Source organism: Spinacia oleracea, chromosome 6 (genome assembly GCF_020520425.1).
Source record: "Spinacia oleracea cultivar Varoflay chromosome 6, BTI_SOV_V1, whole genome shotgun sequence".
Classification (NCBI taxonomy): Eukaryota; Viridiplantae; Streptophyta; class Magnoliopsida; order Caryophyllales; family Amaranthaceae; genus Spinacia; species Spinacia oleracea.
In genome coordinates this window covers 138,121,069-138,144,539 of record NC_079492.1, presented here as the reverse complement: position 1 = coordinate 138,144,539, position 23,471 = coordinate 138,121,069, and the positions used below count along the sequence as shown (strand labels likewise).

General features: G+C 37.0%; 3 protein-coding genes across 3 annotated transcripts; all 3 read right to left on the bottom strand.

Annotated features, from left to right (window-relative positions):
- Positions 1-376: 376 nt before the first annotated feature.
- LOC110784978 (cis-prenyltransferase 4, chloroplastic) lies at positions 377-3,218 on the bottom strand. The gene is made up of 3 exons (XM_021989423.2): positions 2,398-3,218; positions 2,052-2,122; positions 377-1,105 (listed from the first exon to the last, which is right to left on the bottom strand). The coding sequence occupies exons 1-3, from the start codon at positions 2,773-2,775 to the stop codon at positions 664-666; spliced, it is 891 nt and encodes a 296-aa protein (XP_021845115.1). The 5' UTR covers positions 2,776-3,218; the 3' UTR covers positions 377-663.
- A 344-nt stretch (positions 3,219-3,562) lies between these two features.
- Positions 3,563-8,722, bottom strand: LOC110784977 (protein root UVB sensitive 5). Its single transcript, XM_056830956.1, has 15 exons — positions 8,471-8,722; positions 8,312-8,359; positions 7,697-7,845; positions 7,462-7,566; positions 6,936-6,990; positions 6,648-6,694; positions 6,491-6,569; positions 6,333-6,405; positions 6,103-6,192; positions 5,702-5,761; positions 5,468-5,581; positions 5,283-5,343; positions 4,960-5,078; positions 4,225-4,320; positions 3,563-3,900 (listed from the first exon to the last, which is right to left on the bottom strand). The coding sequence occupies exons 1-15, from the start codon at positions 8,623-8,625 to the stop codon at positions 3,676-3,678; spliced, it is 1,476 nt and encodes a 491-aa protein (XP_056686934.1). The 5' UTR covers positions 8,626-8,722; the 3' UTR covers positions 3,563-3,675.
- A 3,638-nt stretch (positions 8,723-12,360) lies between these two features.
- LOC110784979 (probable envelope ADP,ATP carrier protein, chloroplastic) lies at positions 12,361-20,257 on the bottom strand. Its single transcript, XM_021989424.2, has 10 exons — positions 19,179-20,257; positions 17,126-17,182; positions 15,502-15,564; positions 15,349-15,405; positions 15,182-15,265; positions 14,410-14,478; positions 14,218-14,330; positions 13,945-14,114; positions 13,171-13,249; positions 12,361-12,830 (listed from the first exon to the last, which is right to left on the bottom strand). The coding sequence occupies exons 1-10, from the start codon at positions 19,518-19,520 to the stop codon at positions 12,716-12,718; spliced, it is 1,149 nt and encodes a 382-aa protein (XP_021845116.1). The 5' UTR covers positions 19,521-20,257; the 3' UTR covers positions 12,361-12,715.
- Between the last annotated feature and the right edge of the window lie 3,214 nt (positions 20,258-23,471).

Genomic DNA, 23,471 nt, shown 5'->3' with positions numbered 1-23,471 from the left:
TTCTTTTTTTTAAAATTAAAAATTATCAAAGAGACCCGTTAAGGGAAATAGGGGGTCTGAGTTTGTTGAATTAAAAAAATAACAAAAATTCAAAGAGACCCCTTTTCTTCCATATGAGATCTGAATTTAATTAACAAAGAGACCTCATATCTTTAAGAATGGGTCTTTTCCCCTTCTTAATTATTTTTTTAATGCTTTATATAACAGACCCCCTTTCTTGCCTAAGGGGTCTCTTGTTTCTAACAACGAGACCTCCTTTAGATGAGAGGGTCTCTTAATCAAAGAGACCTCTGAGATAGAGACCTCCTCAAAAGGGGTCTCTTTGCCCATTTTTGTAGTAGTGATCATGGCATGTTGACAACCAAAAAATATCATGTAGCAAGAATCAAACATCAAACCTCATGCATTAAAATTTCACTTCTTACCGTCTTAACTAGCTACAATGTATGTTATATTTTCCAATATATATGTAAAATACAATCTTTTAAAAATGGACACATTTTTAACAAAAGTAAACCCTATTAAAAGTAAAACCCGGAGCAACGCCCGGGCACACACTAATTATATTACAAATTACAAATAAAAATTGACGGACAGAGTATTACATTTGAGTTTTATTCTTTTACAAGTTACAAAGGAGGATTCATACTCCGTATTTATTAATCATGTTCTTCCAAAGCGTCTTCCTCTTTGCTGATAGACGAGTAATGCCTTAAGAAATTCATCTTCTCCAAAATCAGGCCAAAGTGTATCAGTAAAATACATCTCACTATAAGCTGATTGCCAAAGATAGTAATTACTGATTCGTATCTCCCCGCTTGTTCGAATAAGCAAATCAGGAGCCGGCACGTCTGTAACGTTAGTTTGAAGATTTTGCTCAAACAAAGACTTTGTTATATCTTCAGGTTGAAGAAGACCATCCTTGACTTTCGTTGCAATGGTTTGACAAGCATGAACTATATCATTTTGGCCACTGTAACTCATTGCCATTACCAAATGCATCCCTTTGTTGTCTTTTGTTTCTTCTTCTATTTCTTCAATGGCTTTCTGTAAGGAATCGGGAAGTGTAGATCTGTCTCCAATCACTGATACTCGTCCTCCATTTCTGCTTATTTATACGTAGTAATTAGTACAAAAACAAGTTAACTCCAATAAAATCTATTTTTTCAGTTTTCCTTTCCTACTCACTACGTACTGGCCTCTGATTCACAATGTTCCTTAACAATTTCCATGCATTTTGGCTAGTTTCAAAATTTTAATAGGGATTGAGGGTGCGCCTGTGTATTGTTTATGTTAAATACGGGTCTGAGACACATCCATTATTACTAAGAGCAAGACAGTTCCTTTACAAGTCCAAGAAGTTTTCATCTTAAAACCATGTGACAATAAAGGTCGGGAGTACGCGCGTAGTTTCTTAGCCTTATAAAGTAATTAACTCTCTAATATTTTATCAACGTCAGACATTCACATGTATTGTTTAGGAAGACTATTGCAACTCGTCCTTTTTAACTCGGTCACGTGTGATGTTTCATATAGGCAAGAGCGTGTTTGTCCATAGTTTCTCAATCTGGTAGGACATGGAAATCTGTACGTATGTATAGGCCGGGTGGATTTCTAACAAGGATCATATTTTAACACGTGAGTGTAATTAGTTATCTACACGTGAGTATCTGTTAAGAGTGTAATCCACACGTGAGTGTTAAATTAGTTATCCCACATTAAATTATATATGTTAAGAATATAATCCACACGTGAGTGTTAACTAGTTATTAATTCTAAGCTGAATAAATTGACAGAGATACTACAGATTGACTAACATATACTACGTAAGATTGATAAACTACTCTACATACGATCAATTGATTTTAGGATGAAACCCCATCAGACTTATATATAAGTGGTCGGGGTAGATGATAGTGCAAAATAAAAATAGACAATTTTAGTTTGGATTATAGAATGAGACATCAAATTAAACGAGGGAGATAATAGAAGAACAATTATTGAAACAAAAGTGTAGGTGATAATTGCATAATAAAGCTAGCTAGTGTTACCTACGACAATAGCGTGATAGATAATGTTTCAAAGATCCTTCGAACAGCTCCAGCAAATACTCAACTTCCTCCTGCACAAACAACAACAAAAACACATGCGGTATAAATTGATCAGGTACGTGCATGTTTGAATACCACAACCAAAAGTAGAGTTTTCTTTTAATAATTTAATCTATTTTATGTAAAAAAATAAAGGCAAAAGAACAAGTAATACATATGCATGCACAGAAACTAACCGACAATCCATGGACTAACTAAATGTTATTCTAATTATATACTAATGTTCTTAAGGTACACCATATTCACTGTGCATCATGGTCCACCTTCTATATTGTGACTAACTGACCTTAGGGCGAAGCCAATTCTCGGAAGAGAACATAAAAAGGGAGACAACAGGGATTTTCCAGGTTTGACACAAAGAAAAGAAGTCCCCAATAGTAGCAAGACCAGCCTCATAGCCAGCAACAGGGACAAGTCCTCTCTTTTTAGCCCACCTCCTATTCCCATCCAATATCACCGCCAAGTGTTTTGGCATCGACTCCCTTCGAAGTCCCTTCGGAAGATCACCATCACCACCATTAATATCATCCACCATAAATGTTGATGAAAGCATGTTCACAATAGCTTGTTTTTCAACTTGTTTTTTCTTCTTTTTCAGAAATATTATAACCCAACTAGGGATTATTGCCATGATTATTGACAAAAGCTTTTGTAACACACTCATTTTCTCTATATTGGTGTTGCCATTCTAAATCAACTGATGACATACATATATACGGATTTCAGTATGTGCAATGTGCTGAGAATAATGCATGGGAGCTTAGGCATGTGCTACTGTGACTTAGTTGTTACTCATGCATATGCAAGAAACAGCGAGGTTACTTGTCTCTCCATTTCTTCATTCACAATACTACATTACATTAGGGTTCAAATCCCCATGCTTTTATTTCTTGGCCGAAAACTCCGTAACTTTAACATGTTTTTATGAACTTGCTACTCCATACATCCCTACCAATAAATTATGCAAGTAAATAACAAAATGTCAAGTGGAGTAGTAGTCCTTAATTCTTGCACAAGGGCGTCATCAAAAATCCTGTCTCAGTTGAGGGAATTCAAAACTCTGCTGTCCCTGTCGACAAATCCATGGCCAACAACGGAAGAGCTAGCACGCGCTGGTGTGGTTAACTAGTTACTAATGACAGTCCCACTGCTATGAGGTTGCATACCCACTCTCTAATCATTCATCATTCATCATTATCATTATCATTACCCCATTGCCTCACAGAGGCTCCCGCAAGAAGCGAGGTAAGGGGGGTCGGACGTACGCAACCTTACCCTTGCAATTGCAGAAAGGTTGTTTCCAATTGACCCAAAAGCGATAACAGGACGACAAAGGGACGACCATCTTCTACTTCATGGAAAGGAAGCGAAGAGGTTTTAAGAGCCATTTTGATTTAGTCCATTACATCCCACAGCCAAAAGAACAAATGAATATTTGGCTCAATCGGAAATGAAGAAATGAAATGAAATGAAATCTCAATGATTTAGTCAATTACCCACTCTCTAATGGAGAAATGAAATCTGCGCACTTTGGTTCAACTTTCACTAGAATCAACAATTCAAGTCAGTCATCAAACTCAATGAATGGTTCCTTGGGTACTTTTAGTTTAAGTTTCTGTGTGTCCCATCCTTCCTCCTCAAGCAACTCCATAAAATTGTCAAATCTGCGTTCCATATTCATCAAGCTTTCCTCTAATGCTTCACAAACTTCAATTGAATCATCCCAATGTTCATACAGCCAGTAAGCCTGCCATACACTTTGCAAAACTGACAAACTTGTCGCACCTACCTGTAAAATCAACCATTATTACAAAAAAAAAACCAAGTTCACAACTATGTTGCAAAGGATACATAGATATGCAAAAACCAAATTTTCATACAATCAGGAAATGTGATGACTCAAAAAACTAGAGCAAAAATAATCAATATATATTGCTAAGAAATCTCATATTGATTTGTTTATTATCAACAAGGTCCAAATGTTAGTTACAAAAGTTATAGAGGATCATTTTCTGACTCAAGACATAGGAAACGCGATCTTCATGAAAGTTCCAGTGCATCAAAGGTTCAAAACCCCACCATCAGCACAAAACAGGATTGCATCAAAACATACCTTGAAAGAGACTAAAATCTCGAAATCTCTCTTCTGCCATTGATCTACTGTAAGGACATATTTTTCATTAGTGTAAAGTTTGAAGATCTTCTTCACCTGTTTCAAATGCACAAGTACAGATTCAGATATTTTCTCATTTAACACAAACTACAAGAAAGCTTCCACTCAGCTCTATAAATCAAGAAATAGATAGAGATTTAGAGAAATCCTGAAGGGATGAAATTATAGAATTATAAGCCTGTTTGTCAACGTCATCTTTGAAACATAAAAAAAGTCTATTGAAGAACGCACTTAGCTGAAGTGGCAAAGTAGCAGTTCCTTTAATATACTCGTTATATATTGTGTAGCAGTAAATTGTTACTTACTGCCGTATTGGACCATTGTTAATCCAAAAACAGCCTCTCTATCATCAGTTAATCAAATTGTTGTTTCGGTTGATTCAGCATACTTCTTAAATCTTACTTCTCTTAGGAGATAATCCGAATCTAAACAACGAGGGACTTACTTGCATATTTTTACCCAGTCATCCTAAAGTACTGGTTATCAAAAAGAAAAGCTTTGAGCTTGTTTCATCAGGATTAATAAGAATTTGCAACGCTCTATTTCTTTCTATTACTATTGGCAGAAATCAATTAAAACCCCACCATCATGTATGCCTGATTTCAGATCTGACTACTCACTAGTCACTACTTCAAATGCTTAAAATTTTGAGAATGAGAAATACCGAAGATATACCATGGTAGATGACTTCTCAGCAGCAATCACCTCACTAAAAGGAACACCAAAGATGATTCGAGGACTCAGGAACCTCTCCCATTTTAAAATGTTTTCTTCCCTGTTGCACTCAATGCATCCTGAGATGAAATAAGCGAGATAGAGTGTGTTAATTTGAAATTTTTTTAAGAAGAAAATTTTAAATACTGAAGAATACAGTGAATTAGTGAGGGTTCCAGCCTCCAGGTCAATCAATATCAAGAACAACCCCAACCCCAAGAAACATTTTTCTTAGGTTGGAGCCACAGCAATACAAAACCAAAAGGTTAAAGAAGAAGATATACCAAGAGCTTTGGAATGTATGACATGTGCCTTTGCCAAAATACGAGCACGTTTGAGATTTATCTGTTGGAAAAACTTGTGTCATTTGACTAAGAAGTTGCCAGTAGTAATCCGTAGCAAGTAAATGCATTCGTAGTAGTAAAATCTCATACTTGATGCTCATTAACTGTAAGGAGCAAGTACTTACAGTTTTGAATTGCAAGACTGACAGAGATTGGAAACGTAACCATAGGTGGAAAAGGCGCATGCTTGACCATGTTGATAACAAAGCGCCATATGATGACACCAAACCAGGTGTATCCTAAGTTATATGACAATGTATAGAGTCAGGTACAGTCAAATACGATTTTTCCTGGAAGCAGTAAGTCAGTAACAATAAAAATTATAACGTCCATCAGGTCACACTTATAAAGTCACTTACAAGGACGAGTATACCTATAGCAAGTCCAAGAAGCTGAGCAGTTACTTCCCATACTTCCTCCTGTATTACATTTAAGGAAAATTAGGAGCATGTCTAATTTCCACTGAAATACACCATTTGAGATATTGATTTCACATGGCTCAGCTAGTCCAGCAATAAAATTAAAGAGTTCCTCGCCTAGAGAGAGGAGAGAGAGAGAGAGAGTAGGTCAGCCAAGTCAAGTATTCCATCTCCAAAGTACAATTTTTATCAGGAAATTCAGCAAATCTCACATTCTCGCTCTACAGCATGGCTAAAATGTACTCCTTGACACATAAAAATCTGCTAGCTTTAAAATCACATGTAGTAAAGTTTGAAATTATCCTTGCCACATAAACTGGTAGCCTGAATCCATTATATACCTTAGCCGATATATCTCCAAGGTTTCCTGAAATTGCAAAATGGTTCTGAATCACCTGGAACGAAGGATCTTTCAGTCCTCTGGCGATAGCCTGTTCAAAGTATCCCAGAACTCAAATTAGTGAATCATAAAAAAGGTATGACACAAATGACCCTCATGATTAAGAAAAATATACGTAGTAGACTAGTAGTAAATAATGGCAGAAGGAAAACGGATATAGGGAATGAGAACCTTTGCAAGATTTCCTAGAGACGCAAGTGGCAGGAAATATGCCGGATACAGCTGAGTGGTTAGATCGAAAATGCTGCAAAAACACTGAAAAGTTTTATGACTTAAAGAATGAAAATATTTTGACCTTATAGAACATAAAATTTTGACGATGAACTCACCTTCCAGCACTGCCAATGACGTCAGCATACATTCGCCACTGTTTCGGATCATCATCAAACAGATTTCCAAACCGTCCACCTGAATAAAACAAAAAAATATTAATGGTGACACCATCTGATAAACAAGGATCCCTAAGATTTCTTCATAATCTCAGACCAATTATTAGTCGGCCAACAGCTCCAATGCCATCCTTTGACACCCATCTGTACAAGAAGAGAAACTGCTAGTGTCCAATCATGGGAGTTATTTATCATTAGCTCCAACCAAGACAAGCGAATCAAAACTATGCCACATTATCATTGAAAGCAAGACAAATCCAATAAACTAGAGAAAGAGAATGAATTCCCAAGTTCTAGGTGTTGGATTCCCCCTTCCTCACCCCAAACTTTTTTCCATGTTGGGTGGATAACAGTCTAAAGCTTTCATGCAAGGATAAGCAATCACCTTATCGCAGCTGCTGTTGCTGCAGCTGTGGTTCCCGAGAAAGAACCTACACCAACTGCCTGCATTCTTATCATATTATTGCATTGGAAATTATGAAGTGATAAAGAGTACGTAGTATAATACATCACAGGAAAAAAAACAAACAAAAAACAAGAATCTGATCTTACAATCTACTCTATTATAAGAAGTAAAAGAAAACGCCCAAAAAAAACATTATCAACGAATAATTGAGTTTGGAAGCAGTTTCGAGCAGATAAAACAGGCAAATCAAAATTTCAGAAGTATACAAACAGCAATTCCACAACACTCTCATAAGGGAAGGGGAGCCTCTCTTTAAGTGGCAAATTATTGGAGCCTTGAAGGAATATAATTGCAACCCATGCTGACATAAGCAGACAGTCAATTTTCAGTCCGAAAAAAACACTCCTACAGTCCTACCTCTTATTAAACTGATTAGCAAATTTCAAATACAAATCCAAGTTCACTCATGTAGATAACAGAAAAGAAAATAGCCAAGTTGATAAACATGCCTTAAGTAAGCTTGAAGTAACCAAAGCATAACAGATCCATCCAGTGACATTGGTAGGGAACTGCCACAACAAATACTCCAAGTAATCATCTGATACTGAGTCTGCAGAAACATATAACAAAAATCAAAATGCAACCGATGTACATTATACATACATACATACATACATAACCCAAAACAATGTAAAACCCTTAAAGTTTCTCAACATCATCTAGATGGATACTTTTACTACCTGGGAAACCTGCAGGCAAAATGAAATCTTTAATGCTACCAGGAAGCCAGTTTAAGTCAGCAGCAGAATCTGGGTTGTGCAACTTATCTTTTACAATATTACGCTGCTCAAGTAGTGTTTGCTTACTTGATTCTCCATCCAAAACATACCTGTTTCCCACATGAAATTCAGTGTGAAGCAAATCATATTTATTTATTTTCAAGAAAGAAAAAGGAGACTTGAATTATGTACTTACTGCAGGAACCAAGAAAAAAACACTACTAATAGAGTAATATCTAAAAAAGAGAAAAAAGAAATGATATTCACAATTATTTTGAGGAAGGAACTAAGATAACAATAACATATACTTTCTCCATCCTAATTTTAATTATCACAATACTTGTTCAAATTACGCTATTGGCGACTACTAAGTAATCCGGACAAAGGGAGTATTTGGTGTAATTGTTTAAATTATTATCACACCAACAAATATGGCATTTGATTCTGCTCTGCAACATGATTTATCATCATAGAAATTAAAACATAACAGTAATTGGTATTAATCAAGATGGGATTGAGCTAATATTTATAACCCCCTTTACACATCAAATAATTATGAAGTGGCAAAAATCACACCTTTTGGCAGCACCATTGCTGTATCTCTCCACTAAAATCAAAGGGTCCCTGTAAAAGAAGAGAGAATTCAATCATACAGAAAAATGCTGAAATGGTTATTACAGTAAGTAGGATATTAGCAAATTAATAGAGAGAAAAAAAGATGGGTGAATTGGGTACCCATCAGTAAAAGATTGGTCATCGTCTGAGTTTTGAGAATTGGGGGTAGAAGATAGGCAGCAAGGATGTAAGTTAGTTGATTTCTTCAAAGGATAGGGATGAGCAGATATGGTAGAACCCAAGTTTGAGATTGAAAAATGCAGGATACAAGACATTTTTGCCTTGCCAACTTCTACTTTGCTAGTTTGCTGCTGTTATGTCGTTCCGTCTCTCCATCGATTTTTTTTACAAACTTTTAGAAAAGACGGTCTTACAGGAAAGACCGTCTTGTTGTCATCTTATTGCCACGTCATTATTGATATCAGCATAATATCAACTTTATTTTTATTTTATTTTCTGAAAATATATAATACCAATTTTCATTTCTCTCTCCTCACAACTCTCGGTTTCTCTCTCTCTCCTCAAAACTCTCTCTCCTCAAAACACCTGCCTCTTTCTCTCTCCTCAAAACTCAAAACTAATTCCATGGCCACCACCACCAAGAGGTGGTCCACGAAGGGGGTGCGATGGCGGTGAGCGGCTACGAGCTACTGGTATCGTGCAAGGAGGCGCGCGGTGGTGATGAAACGAGATCTACTGGTTTATTGTGGCTCGTGGTGGTGGTTGCGAACGTGAATGACGCGACGGCGACCAGCGAAGTCGATTGCGGCGTTTAGCATCGGGAGATCCTGGTGGCCGGCGGGATAGGGAAGCGAGAACCAGAGCGGCGAAGGAAAGAGAGGAAGGAGAATCCGGCGTCGCCGCCTTGCCGCCGTCGCCATCGAAGGTTGTCGGAAATCCAACTCCTTCGCGCAACCTATAAATTTCCGGCTTCTCTCTCGCTCTAACTAAATCTTCAAGGTATGTAATTCGTTTTTTATTGTTGTCGATTTTGATGGTTGAAGCTATGTTCCGTTGCCGATTTTGTTGTTGGACCTACTTTTGATTCGTAGGTTGACTTGTCGGAGATATATTCACCTCGATCTGTTGATGCTAGTTTGATCGATCTGGTGATGATTTCGATTAGGTTTTTCGGTATTCGATTAGGTTTTTATGTCAATTTGATTGAATTCGATTTGGTTTTCATGTCAATTAGATTGAATTTAATTAGGTTTTTATGTCAATTAGATTGAATTTAATTAGGTTTTGTTGTACAGATCTGTGGTACTATGCATGCTTGGTGTCTGTGAAGAAACAGGGCTGTTGTTGGCTCTCCACAACGCTGCGACTGGTGGATTTCTGACAGGAGGAGGATTTGCCACTGGTGGTTGCTTCTGGTGGTTGCCGTGGAGGCTACAGCCGCCACTCTGGTGCTGGAAGTTGCGGTGCTCAGGCTTGTTGGTGCTCGGTGTTGCTCATGTTGTTGGTGTGGTAATCGGACCAATTGATGCAGAAAGGAAGCCTTGCGGTGGCTGCTAAGACTTGCGTTGTCGCGAATGAACAATTGATTACTGTTATTTAATTAGTTTTAGGTCTTTTGTTTCAGTTAAGAATATGGTTCTTTTAGTCAAGAATGTTGCTGGTTTAGTTAAGTATGTTGATGGTTTAGTTAATTTCATTTCAAGTGCTTCTTTTAGTTATAATTTATTTTGTTTTAGTTACGAATATTGTTGTTTTAGTTACAATAATTTCATTTTAGTTAAGAATTGTTTCATTTTAGTTAAGAATAATCTTGTTTAGTTAAGATTAAATTTATGAGTTTTAGTTAAGATTTTCTGAAATTTAGTTAATATTTTCTAATTTTAGTTACGAATTTTCGAGTTTAATTTAAAAATTCTGATTTTCTATGTTTTAGTTATGAATTTATAAGTTTTAGTTACGATTTTCTTGGTTTTAGTGAAAGTTTTTTGAGTTTTAGTTACGTATTTTTTAGTTTCAATTCAGGGCTTTAGTTTCGATTTTTTGAGTTTCACGAGTTTAAGTTACGATTTTCTTGGTTTTAGTTAAGATTTTTTGAGTTTTAGTTATGTATTTTTGAGTTTTGGATAACGAATTTCAGAGTTTTAGTTAAGATATAAAATTGTAAGCATTGAAACCAATTAGTTAAGCAATTGAATCAATTAGTTAAAAAATTAAACTATTAAGTTAAGCTTCAGAATCAATTAGTGTAATAAATTAGTTAAGCAATGTAACATATTAGTTAAACCATGCAACCAATTAGTGAAGCATTGAAATCAATTAGTGAAGCACTGGAAGCAATTAGTGATGCACTGGATTTAATTAAGTTAACCAGTGGAACTAATTAGTTAAGTTTGAGATTCAATTAGTTAAGCAACGAAACTAATTAGTTATACAATGAAACCAATTAGTTAAGCAATGAACCAATTAGTTAAGTACTGAAACCAATTAGTTAAGTACTGAAACCAATTAGTTAAGCAATGGTATCAATTAGTTAAGCATTGCAACTAATTAGTTAAGATTTTATGAGTTTTAGTTAATAAAATGTTTGTTTAATTTAATAACTATTTGACTCATAAGTTTAACTATTTTGTTATTCAATTAGTTATGATTTTATTACTTTTAGTTATGTTTTACACTAGTTTAGTTAGTACCAAAAAAAAAATTGAAAATTTTAATTTCAAAAAAAAAAATTTCGAATCGGGAAAAAAAAGAAAAAGTTTAAGGCTGAAATTCAATTAGTTAAGCCTGAAATCCAATTAGTTAAGTTTGAACTCCAATTAGTTAAGTCTGAATTCCAATTAGTTAAGCCTGAAAAAAAAATCTAAATTTTTTTTTTCCTAAAAAAAAAATTTTTTAAAAAAATTCAAAAAAAAAAAAATTCAAAAAAAAATATTATGCTGACGTCAGCATGACGTCATCACATGCGCCAACATGGCTGCCAACTGGGCTGCCAGCAAGACTGCCAACAAGGCGGTCTTTCCTGTGAGGCGGTCTTACACAAAAGTTTCTCGATTTTTTTTGGTTTAGGCTATTGTTACCTAATGTCTCCGTGTTGGTATCGTACAGCCACTCAGAACTCAGAAGTCTCAGATAGGGTGAGGGGCTGAGGGCCGTGACTGGCGTGAGCCAATGGGCCAATGGTCATTTACCCATTTGGTTGACCGACTCATACTCTATGGTCTTTTTTGTTTGACCCGTTTTTATTTTTAATTTGTTCTTTTGGGTCTGCTTCAATTCTATAAAAATAAAATGATTATACAGAGAGTTTGGTACATGTAAATGAGAAATTGAGGGATAGAATGTGAGATGATGATGATAGGAATTTGTGGGTTGAAATTACTTGATGTATTTCCATGTTCGGTAGTGATGGAAAATAGATTGAGAATACATTATAAAATTACTCAAACACGCAATATTGCTCATGAATGACATTTTGCTCATTTCTCAATTCTCTTCATCAAATTCCCACTCACTGCCTTGAAAATATAAATCAAAAGAATTGAGCATAACATTTCTCATACCCGAACTCTTGTTATATCCCATTCCCGCTTAACAAACATGAGAAATACGAAGTATACCAAGTTGGGAAATCAATTCTCATTCCCATCAGATTTCACACTGAACAAACACACTCATAGGAGATTTGGTTGTTGAGATCACGTGATAAAATACACATTGTAAAATATCCCACATCGAATAAGATGAGAAATAATAACTAACTTATAAATTTGATAAGCTGCTTCATCCATTACAAATTGCTATTTGGATGAAATCTCTTCTTAATTTCAAATTGGATAACTTTCCTCCTCCTTAATATGGGTGCGGCCCTAGCCCATTTGACAAAAGTTACTTTTTGGTTATGGGAATTTACCGCAAATATCCAAATTCCAAAGGGCTTACGGCATAAATTATGCTGTAAATGTACAAATCAAACGGAATGCCAAATGCGACTTAATCAAAAGGGTGTTTGATAGCACGAAAAAATATCGGCAAGGAAAGAGGCAAAGAGCTACAAAAACAACAATTTCAATGGACTGAATGAATCAATAATGTTGTCTGAATTTTCAGAAATGCAATTGCAAAACAGAAAAGCTCATTTACTATGATAACCCTATTGGATTCTACACATTAACTCATTTTCTATGACAATCCTGTTGGATTCTACACAAAAGCATATCCCATTACATTCCCTACACAATACAAAAAGGAAGAAACCTTCTACCCAACCTACATTAACAACCAAGCAAAATACGCTCATGACCAGCCCTAGTACTGCCTTAAGTGTACTAATGGCAGAAAGCTTTTCTACAAAAAAATTGGCTACAAAAATGGGTACTGGTATTTCATGTATAAGCTAGCAAATACTCAGTCAGCTGAACTTGCTTTTGCTTCCTTACGGTTATCCTCCACAATTCTCTGAAACTCTTTCTCGCTTTTAGCAACTAGACTTTTGACTGTATCAAAGGTGGTAAGCCGAATACTGCAACCAGAAAACATTGCGAAATTATCAGATTTAAGGGGGGACAGTAAATTATCTGAATTTCAATCAATATCACATATGGGTCAATATTGCAGTTGTAAGCTTTCTGCTAATGAATCAACAAAACTAGATGCACAAAAAATGAGAGAATAAACAACCTATTTGGTATGCAGTAATAAATGGTGGAAACGGTGATAAAGTCATAACCTATTACCGCAGCCAAACAGGCTTGTAACGGTATCATTGCTGGGATAAAGGGAAACTGATGCAGTTTAACGAGATGTTGAACACAATACAAAAAGAAGAAGATGACAGTGGCAATCCAAGTGCACAGACAGACCTGCTGTTTGGTAAGTTTTTCAAAGCATTTGGGACAAAGCCTCTATATAGTCCAACCCAGCCATCACGCTCCAAAATACCTTCAAAATGCAAAGTGATCAAAGACTATCCAGATGGGACAGTGATTATTAACATAAAGGAGGAATAGCAGCGGATAAATATAACTTAGCACAAGTGACAAAATGGAGAATACAGAGAATTTTAAAAGAGTGCAAGATGGCTAAAGTTAATTGATTTCTGGCCTTCCAGGAAATCGAACTTAAGTTTCACATCCAACTCTGCAAATTCTTAAGCTGATTAATGAAGTAAATCTTAGTGGTTCTCATAGAATTGCATTAACACAGCCTGTAGGTCACTTTTCCATTACAACCAACAGAAAATTAGATAACTTGGAGCTGCAAAACTTGCATCATCTTCATCAGTTCACATGTCAAACCAACCATTGTCCAAGCACATGGTTAGAGTAAATCACACCAAGTTGAATATAAATAAAGCCCAAGATCACAACAGACAGAGACTATTCTGAAAAATGATAACGTATTATCTTAAGATTATCAGGTATTTTCAGATTTAACATTAATTGTTCAATTTACACTATCATACGGATGACATTTCTGACAGATGTAGTAGGCAAAAGGAGTTTAGTTCTCTCCCCATATCATGTATCCATGCACCTTTCCACAAATATGACACTTAACTGGATGTCAATGATTCTGTCCAACTGTCCATCACAGTTGACAGAACTTTGATTTGTAATTAGCATCACAAAATTTACCTGTAAAGGCATCAAGAACTGTATTGTATGGTGTACCCCTCATCTGCATTTGTCTTCTTATGGTATCCAAAGGATAGCACGTAAGTGTAGCAAGCGTAGCTGACACCAAAGCTGTTACTAAGGATGTTTCAGGCCTGTTTTGGTACTTATCTGGCAAGGACTTCTTCACCCTGATAGTTCAAAAGAGTGACATCCCATTTAACTGCAAATACTCCAAAGTGTAACCTCTATCATGAGAGGCAAAAGAGAGTACCAGCAAAAAAGTAAGCTCACAAGTCAAATATGCAGAAATTCACAGCAATGTAAGGTGCTATTCCAATAAGAGAAGGGCCAAGACCATTGTAGAAAGCAGCGATGCCTTCCTCCCTCAGAATGCTTAAGGCTACCTGCAAGTACCTTGAAGGATTTAGAAATATGAAGATTTAACCACCCCCATTATGAAGACAACCAGCTCAGCAGGCTTACTTGAGACATGGTTCTGCACCCTGGTTCAACTGCTAATCTTAACCTCAGGACATCCAGAGGATAAGTCACCTAAAAAGAGATAGAGTGTCATGTTTTAGTATGCATAACAAGACTTCTAAAAGACGGGCCTCCAGATTTCTAGAAAACAAACTAGTTTGCCATATTTCACTTGGGTTCTTGATCATAATGTTAAGGTAGTTCACTAGATATATTAATAATACAAGCTAAATTCAAGGAACACATAGTTCAAAGGGTTATAAAAATGAGAAAGGGGGATATCATTAAGGCTCCGTTTGGTAGGGTGTAAAACATTTTCATGGAAAATGATTTTTCCCTTTTCAATCATTTTACGTTGTTTGGTTTGGCAAGGGATTAAAAACAATTTTTCGTAACTCCCTCAAAGGTGGAAAATCCTTTTCAATTTGAAAAGGAGGGAAACCACTTTTCCTCCTTTGCTCCTTAACCTCCCTCTCCCTCTCCCTTCTTCCCCTCAATCTTTACCTTCCTCTCCCATTTTCTTTTAAGGAACCAAATAAAGGAAAACTAGTTTTGAATTGTGTTTTCCATCATCATTATCATTATCATTATCATTATCATTACCCCATTGCTGTTTTTGAATTGTGTTTTCCCTTGAAAAATATTTTCCATGAAAAATCATTTTGCACGAAAAACGTTTTACACTAAACCAAACGGAGCCTAAGTGAAGAGCGCAAGGATATCGTTCAACAGCAAGTACATGAAATTTAAAGATCCAAGTACTTAATGAACTCACAAGGGTTGATGTCATGCCTGCACAGGCACCAGCTGCCAGTCTTCCCAAAACCGATAGTTCCCCATCTTTTCCTTGAAAAAGTTTCTGAAGGTCCCAAGTATAAGGTATATCAAACAACTGAAAAGATAATTTACTATAGTAACAGCCATGAAAGGTTCAAGTATCACCTTGTAGCTCTCATAAGCAAATAGTTGTACCGCACTGTAGGGTATGACCCGTATAACCTGTAAAAGATAAAATAAGTAATCTATTGCACTAGGGAAAAGGCAATATTAACTGACTAGAAAATAAAGCAGCAGCTGAATCCAAAGGAAAAAAACCTGAGGAAGGTTGCCTTTCCAGTACCCTCTAATGCCGTCCTCCTTTCCTACCACAGTTATAGCCTGGGAAATAAAATTCTAGAACATGTGAATTAACAGGCGAGACAAGGTCTCCAGTTCCCAAGACAAAGTATTCAAGTTTCAGTCCTACCCATTCAAATTCATCCCAATTTTCAATTTTGGCAAGTTTCTAACCAGAATCCCTATTTCTAGAAATTTTTTGCACCAGGATGCCCCGTATTAAGTGCAAATATTATTCAGAAATTTCTCATTATTATCCATAAACCATGTCAAGGCTTCTTTGACTTGTGGTGCAGTGGACTAGAGTACTAGATAAAATGACTCATTAAACAATATGCATCCCTTAGTTACTGAGAAGTAAGAAATGCTAGTTGCTGAGTTGCATACTGAATTTAAGGGTCATTTTAAACCTCTCCTTTATTGATGGGTTAATGGCGTAAGTCTGTACACAGTCAACCCCCCTTATAACAGCAATTGTAAAGCCATGACCCTTCTGCCAATTAGAAGTTTGACAATAAGCAGTTGGACTGGCTTAGCAAAAGTTCAGTTGAAATTTATAAATATAGCGCCATAAATCGAAGTGGATGCACAAACACTCTACCGAAAAATAAAAGGAAGAGGAATATTATTTCATAAATACCATGTGGACTGTGGAGTACTTGACTGTAAGAATTAAGAAAACAATACAATCTTACGGTAGAATAACCTTCTATGGCTTCTCTGTGCAACAGAAACCATAAATGCTAGTATGCCTAATGCTAGTATGCCTATTAACTGGATCTGGCAAAATCAAACACGGCACTATAACACGACACGAACCAGACACGAAAAAGTGGGTTAGTGTCAAGGGTTTACAAAACGTTTAATTAAACGGGTCAATACGGCACGAAACGTTTAATTAAACAGGTTTGGTTAGTGTTGAGATTTTCAACACGACACTGACATGGTCACATGACTTAACCCGCCTAAGATAAAACAACCAGTAATTTAATGTATTTGGTGATAAACCTTTATAATGGAGTCAACATTAAAGAAAAAACACGATAACACGACACGGGACCGGACTCGAAACTAACGGGTAAGCGTCAAGGGTTTGTGACAGGATTAACTAAACGGGTCAAAACGACACGATACGTTTATTAAACGGCTTGGGTTAGTATTGAGGTTCTCCAACCAGTTTATATTCGACATGAACACGACATGTTTTTCAGCTCTACTATTAACACACCACAAAGTATACCAACTTTTTTTAACCTCAAGGAATCTGCCAACGAACTTACACAGGTCTTATACTTGGCAATATTTCAGCAACAAAAATATTGCACAATCCACAAGGCATCATACAGAATACAGAGACTGGACAGCCCGTACAATATACTATTTCCGATTACCATAAGCAACATGCTTTGTTGTATTCCCAAATCAAACCTTCCTTGAAAAAAAAAGGCTAAATTTTTCTCTAGAGGAATGCCTATGAAACCCGATCAAACATGGGCATAACCAAACTGAAAGATTAAACAAACACAAAGCGCCTAATATAAACATTACAATGAGTAAAAATCAGCAATAACAGGCTAACACAATTAAACAAAAGCTGACAAACCTCAAAAAATCCAATAGCCTTTTTTGCACTTTCTTGGCCTACTCGCACCCCATGAGTCTGCAAGAAATATACAATGGTAAACAGCAACTTTAAGCATAATACAATTCCAATAATGAAACTTCAACCCTCCATTAATGTGAAATGATAGAGAAATAATTCAGTGTTACAACAAAAATGAGTGGTACAGGTATACAGCAGATAATATCTAACTTCAAATGACCTTTTCACATTCAAATTCCTTACCAAAATGCCCAATATCAATAACCAGTTAATAGGGTATCTTAAGCAAATAATGTAAGTTTGTCGAATGGATGGACAACAAAGCCTCTACAGGACATAGAGATCAAGAGAAGGAACCATTTCTGTAGAAGGACATGACCAATAGCTGTTTTGTAATCAGTTTGCATCAGATTGACTGACACGAGTACGGGATACAAATAACAATTGTCTTAGTATGGACAGAAAAAGGGAGTTTAGTTAAACTAATAGCAAACACATTGGTTCTGCAAGAAAGGAAGTAAAACATTTCATCCTCTACGGAATCTTTGCAATGGGATGCCAGGTTAGTTTCAGAAACTTAATAATCCAAAGACAATTACCAAAGATTTTTCCTGCTGTTAATTTTATTCTCCGAACACCTTACATCATTAGCCAGGGACTTTGTACCAAACAATTTATTGGCCCCCGTTTCTTATAGTTAATGAACGCCCTATTTGTTTCCAATTACAGAGTACCTTTTTCTTAATTGTCCATATGCATTTTGTAAAAGTTTATTCACATTTCAAAATTAAGGTTAAGGTCGCCAAAAGAAAATTTAATAAAGAACTAAGGCCTTGATTCTTAGTCAGAGATAGAGGCATGCATATTCAGATTGCACTAAATGAATACATAAGGAGCAGAACGGAGCATAATGAAACTCCTTAACAAGTACGCAATTATAATTTGATAACACAACTTGAGGATCAAAATCTCGGAAGAGGGTTGATTAAATAATACGTATTCATTTGAACAGGCTGGTTATCAGCAAAATGTCAAGATTACTTTTTAATCAAATCCATTTTATTATTATACTTTGAGCACTAATTTATCATGTCATCCCATTACCTACCATTATCCCCACAATATAATAAATAAAATGCCCCCCAAGGTACGGCCACAAATTCCCATGAATATAACATGATCATATATTCATATCACATTATGAAGGTTAGAGCCATGCCACACCAGAAAAAACGGCCAAAGACTTGCAACCATGCTCAACAGCTTATGCTAGAGCGTAATTTACATTGCTCGAACAAAATCAGGTAGTTAACTTCAGACAACCATGAATTGAAGGGTTTAAGCAAGCTCAAGGCCACTAACAAAAAGAACTGACTCGCAAAATTGTCTAAACAGCCTTTTCATTAGTCAACAACGTGAAACAACCTGAGATTGATTTACATATTAATTCATTGATCAATGTGACTACTAAGTACTAACTACTAAGACTAATCGTACATCAAATTCACCATCCCCCCAACTATTATAAAATCCGGACCGACAAAAACACACCCAATTCCACCTTGATTACAAGTTAATCAATATTGAAATTTTCTCAGGAGCAACTGCTACAATCCCACAAAAAATAAGATAAAAACATATCGCTCATTTCATAAAACCCAGAAAGAACACCCAAAGAAAAGCAAAAATTAGAACCTACACCCGAGAGCATGATGCCCTGAAAGCTTCAAATTAAAGGGAATTTTCTGGAGAATAATCCAAATTACATGTGATGTACTAAACATAATTCCAAGTGGATTTGCACCTTATAATCCGAGCATTAAATTTGTAATAAAGAAATTAATCTAAGATTATACCACTCACTTCTAAAAACAAGTCAATCCCATTTGATTTGGTGGATTTCATGTAAACCACGATGAATAAATTACTTTGAACACAAATGAAATAATGAATCAACTTATATACAGTATGATTTTGTTTTCTTTAATTGAACAAATTCAAATAAATGTGGCAAAATTTCAAACAAAAAAATTAAAGAAAAACAAGAAATAACCTGCATGAGAAGCTTAATTCGATCAAGCGGGGCAGTGAAAGTCTTGGCGGCAGCCCCAGCAAGAGCGCCGGCGGCGAAAAGGGCAGCGTCTCTGGGAACAAGCGCGAGCAAAGCCAGTGGGTGTTCCAGCAACTGGGTCATACTGGGTTCAAACTCTTTGTCCTCCTTCTTCGCAGTCGCAGTCGCCGCCGCCATCGAAATACAAGCGAAGCCATTGTTGAAACATTTGGGTTTGAAATTGGGGTGCTTAAAATCTGCCATTTCGATGGGTGAAGAAGTCACATTGCAAGTTTCAAGGCCTGGAATTGCTCGGTAGGTTATAATGGCTTGATTTGAATTCATTTTGTGTTGAGTGTTCTTGAAATTGGGGGAATTTGGGAGTTAATTTGGAGTGGAAAATTGGAATTCTGGGGGAGAAGAGGGAGGTGGAGTAAAGATAAGGTAAGGAGAGTAGTTGCAGGAGGGAAGAGGGAAAATAGAGGGAAAGACCTGGTAGTTGGTGACTTGGGGAGTTGGGGGTTTATTCAGTTTTTTTAGAGGGAAGACCAAGAAATGGGCACGGCCCGTGCCGGAATGCGGCCAAGCGGGCTAGTGTTGCCCACCAGCACGACGTATGTCCCATGGGCCATGCCGGCTTGATTTTAGTTATCAACACATTCCCGCACGATATGTCGATATGTAAAGTGGACTCTCTCTAGATAACAAGTTGTCATCTAAATCCGTATTTAAGGTGGTATTAGTGTCAGATCTACAAATAAAACCTTATTGTATTATATTATGGGTCAAGTAAACGGGATACGTGTGAGAGAGAATGATAATAGACACTTTGGCCCATGAAACCACATGCGACTTCCTTATATTATCATATGGTTTTAAGATGAAACATACTAAGGTCTTGTAAAATGGACTCTCTCTTGATGATAGGTGCAACCCAGACTCGTATTTAATAACATGGATACGAGGTGTATAATAATTCACAAGATTGAGGAGGGTCATAACTTTATTACTTACTCTTAGAAACTGTGTTACGTACTGCATCCATCATTCCGTTCCAATTTCCAAACAATAGGTTTTATGGATTAACTAATTTCATTTCCAATAGTTGAAAACATTATACCAAACATGTACATAAAGTAGCTCGTAAAGATGACGATATAGATCAAGTAATAAAGTACGTACGTTAAAAAAAAACCCTAATTTTCAAGGGGTTATCACCAACCTAATGGATTAGGTTGGTGGTAAGCCCCCTTTTTCTTGTTTTTCATAGATTTTGATTTCATGTTAGGAATAAAAACTCCATTCTCTTTCTAATGGAGAGATTTTTTACCCATTTATTGGGTTATATGTACCCATTTATTGGGTTTTATCTCTCTCCTTGTGAGAGTTTGGGGCCATGTTTTTAATTTCGGAGGAAAAGTTGATTTATTGATGAAGATTTGTGCGGGGTTACAACGGATGTCATTTTTACGTCTACAATCAACTGAATCGGATTTAATTCAATACCAAAGCTACAGCAGATCGAAAGACCCCCTCGTTGAAGGCTGTATCAAACAGCGATGTGAAAGAGGGTATTCATCATTGTCAGATCTCATCTACATCGTGGTTTTGTCGGATTAGAATTTTGTTTGATCCAAATTGTTTTATATTTGTTAATTTTGATTTCTATTGTAGATGTCGTATGACTATTTTTTCATGAACTAATTTTTACCTTCAAAAATAAAAGTAAGTACGTTAATGTTTACTTGTTTAGGAATTTTTGTTAAGCCTTTGAACAATATATATGTTCTTATTCTTTTAAAGTACCTCTCATGATCATCTAATTATATTACTGTTCCGGTGTTGAAACAATGGGCTTCGGATCGAAGGCCCTTTCGTTGATGTAGAAGATCTAGCTTGAATTATTATGTAGTGGCCGAAGATACCTGCACAATGAACAAAGTAACTGGCCTCGGGGGTGTTCCGTGGAAACCCCTCCGATGCCTAAGTAAGCACTTGGTTCGGATTCTAGAGAGAGTTCTCTAGAAAGTAGTGTTAAGGCAATAAATTGGACGTACCTTGAGTGTTGAGCCTTGGCGGCTTATTTATAGTATTTGTGTAGTAAATGCCCTTAGGTCATTTATTACTTGATGGATCATGGGCCATGGTTGGATGGTTAGCCTTTGATGAGAATGACTTGTTATGCTGTTATTATAGCCTTTTGGGCTGTAAGCCCAATTGGAGTCAATTGGGCACCCAAACGACATGCCCCCAGACCCCGACCATTTATGATTTAAATGGACGAGTATTCGTATGCATCTGGTACCTTGGAGAAGTCCAAAAGTCCCGCCTCTTTTCAAGAAAGGTGGTTTGAATTCGCATTGATGACAAGTGTCGAAGCCTGTTCAAAATCTTCAGATCGTGGGTGTGGGTTTTGAGGGAAGTTTAAGCGGTTTCTTTATTTTCTCTATAAATACCTGCCTTAAACATTCTTTTCAAACTTTTATTTCACACCCTTTTCTCTCAGAATTCTCTCAAATTCCGGCGATCTTACTCGTTTGAATTCTTCAGATCTTTGCTTTTTGGTTGAAGTTTCTCTTCGGGAACTTGCTTCATTCTGTTTATCGGCGATTTCCGCTTCGGAAGAAGGTAACTTGCTTGTGAATTTTCGTCTTTTTCTACATTTTCTTCTCTACCCCACCCTCTAAGCCCTAGAACTTAGGTTTCCGACCATGGCTGGTGATAAGGGTAAGAACAAGTTCGTATTCCAATCTTCCAGTGAAAGTCCAGAAGCTGATATTCCTTTGGTGAGGCCGAAGAAGTCCTCTCAGGGTTGGGACGCTTCGAAGGACGTCGTTGCCAGTGGGTCTGGCGGATCTTCTCGTGTTGAGTCTGGTAAATAAGCTGGTTTTTCGGGGGAGCGTCGTGCTTATCCTCAGTATTTTGAGGAAGCGGATCCGGAATCGAAGCTCGCGCCCATCTTGCATGAGGTTTCCTAACTAACTGGCTCGTTGGGTAAGTCAGTCGATGGTGATTGGTTGGTGAAGGCGAAGAAGGGCGCATATCATCGGCGGGCCGAGGAGCTATATGGAATCCAGTACGCTTTGGGGTACTAGTGTGAGATTCCTGATCAAGAGCGTCCTCGTGTAACTCACCCGTCGAGGGGTTTTATTGTTGTATACAGTCACCACCTTGAGAATGGTCTTCAGTTCCCCTTGGATCCATTTGCGGCGGAGGATCTGGTGTCATACAACATCTCGTTGGCCCAACTCACCCCCAAATCCATCAGACACATTATCGGCTTCCGATGGGTGTGTGACTTCATCAATTTTCCCTGTTCAGTGGCCGTGTTCAGGGATCTTCACGAGTTGGTGAAGAATAATGTTGTTGCGGGTATCAATGGGTATGGTTGGTGGAGCATTGTTAACAGGAGGGCGAAGAAGAAGGGTGACCCCTCCTATATTACGACTCATCCTTACGTCAGTTTGTATCATAAATGGAAGGGGGAGTGGTTACTCGTTCGGGTTCCAACGAATCTGAAGCATCCCAATTTCTAACGTGCCCCGAAGTGGTTTGTGAATCCTGATCCTGACATGGTTGAGGTGCGCGCCCCGAACATAAATAGTGGCGATTACCATAATCTTTTGCTTTAGTTTTTGGCTCGAGCCGACAACCCAAAGGTTCCCGAAAGCTGGCTTCCCAATTTGCACTATGTTTTGCTGGAGGTTATCCTTGCTGCTGCCGGTCTCAACAGGATTTTTGACAAGGGTGAGGTTTCCTTCGGCTGAGACCATCTTTTCATTACATATATCCTAATCCACTCCATTAGGGATAGTATAGGTTTGGACCTTGCATTTCTTAACACATTGTTAAAACTCTCACAACAATTGTTAAGAAGCATACCCGACTTGGAACTTGTACGGAAGGCATGCCTTGACCAATTGCAAGACAGTATTGCATTTAAGTATTTAAATGCCTCAATATTCAAACCTTTAATTGCCTCCATATGTTGTTGAAATGATGCTGTAATTTGAAATGTATAAATACATTATTATGTTAGACACACTAAAGTCCATGAAAATATAAATCATTGACCAGTTTACTCAGATACCTTTGTGGATGACCTTGTAGCTTTCCAAAAATTCTCTCTGTAAATCTCTTCAGGGAACTTGTTGTTAAAATTGGCCCAAATATGTCTGCAGTAAAACCTTGTCTCAGCGTTTGGTACCATTCATGAGTATGCAAATAATATTAACCGACTCCATCAATTTAAACCAATGATAATTTCTACCATAAACCTGAAACAAGCATACAAAC

Coding starts and splice junctions, on each gene's coding strand:
- LOC110784977 (XM_056830956.1), bottom strand. CDS start 8,625: ATGTCTTGTATCCTGCATTTTTCAATCTCAAACTTGGGTTCTACCATA. Junction 6,991..7,461: donor TTCAAGCTTACTTAAGGCAT/GTTTATCAACTT, acceptor GAATGCAGGCAG/TTGGTGTAGGTTCTTTCTCG. Junction 5,079..5,282: donor CATACATTCCAAAGCTCTTG/GTATATCTTCTT, acceptor ATTTCATCTCAG/GATGCATTGAGTGCAACAGG.
- LOC110784979 (XM_021989424.2), bottom strand. CDS start 19,520: ATGAATTCAAATCAAGCCATTATAACCTACCGAGCAATTCCAGGCCTT. Junction 15,565..17,125: donor AGGCTATTGGATTTTTTGAG/GTTTGTCAGCTT, acceptor TTTATTTCCCAG/GCTATAACTGTGGTAGGAAA. Junction 14,115..14,217: donor AATTTCTGCATATTTGACTT/GTGAGCTTACTT, acceptor TTGAACTATCAG/GGTGAAGAAGTCCTTGCCAG.
- LOC110784978 (XM_021989423.2), bottom strand. CDS start 2,775: ATGAGTGTGTTACAAAAGCTTTTGTCAATAATCATGGCAATAATCCCT. Junction 2,123..2,397: donor AGAATTGGCTTCGCCCTAAG/GTCAGTTAGTCA, acceptor TTGTTTGTGCAG/GAGGAAGTTGAGTATTTGCT. Junction 1,106..2,051: donor CTATCACGCTATTGTCGTAG/GTAACACTAGCT, acceptor ATAAATAAGCAG/AAATGGAGGACGAGTATCAG.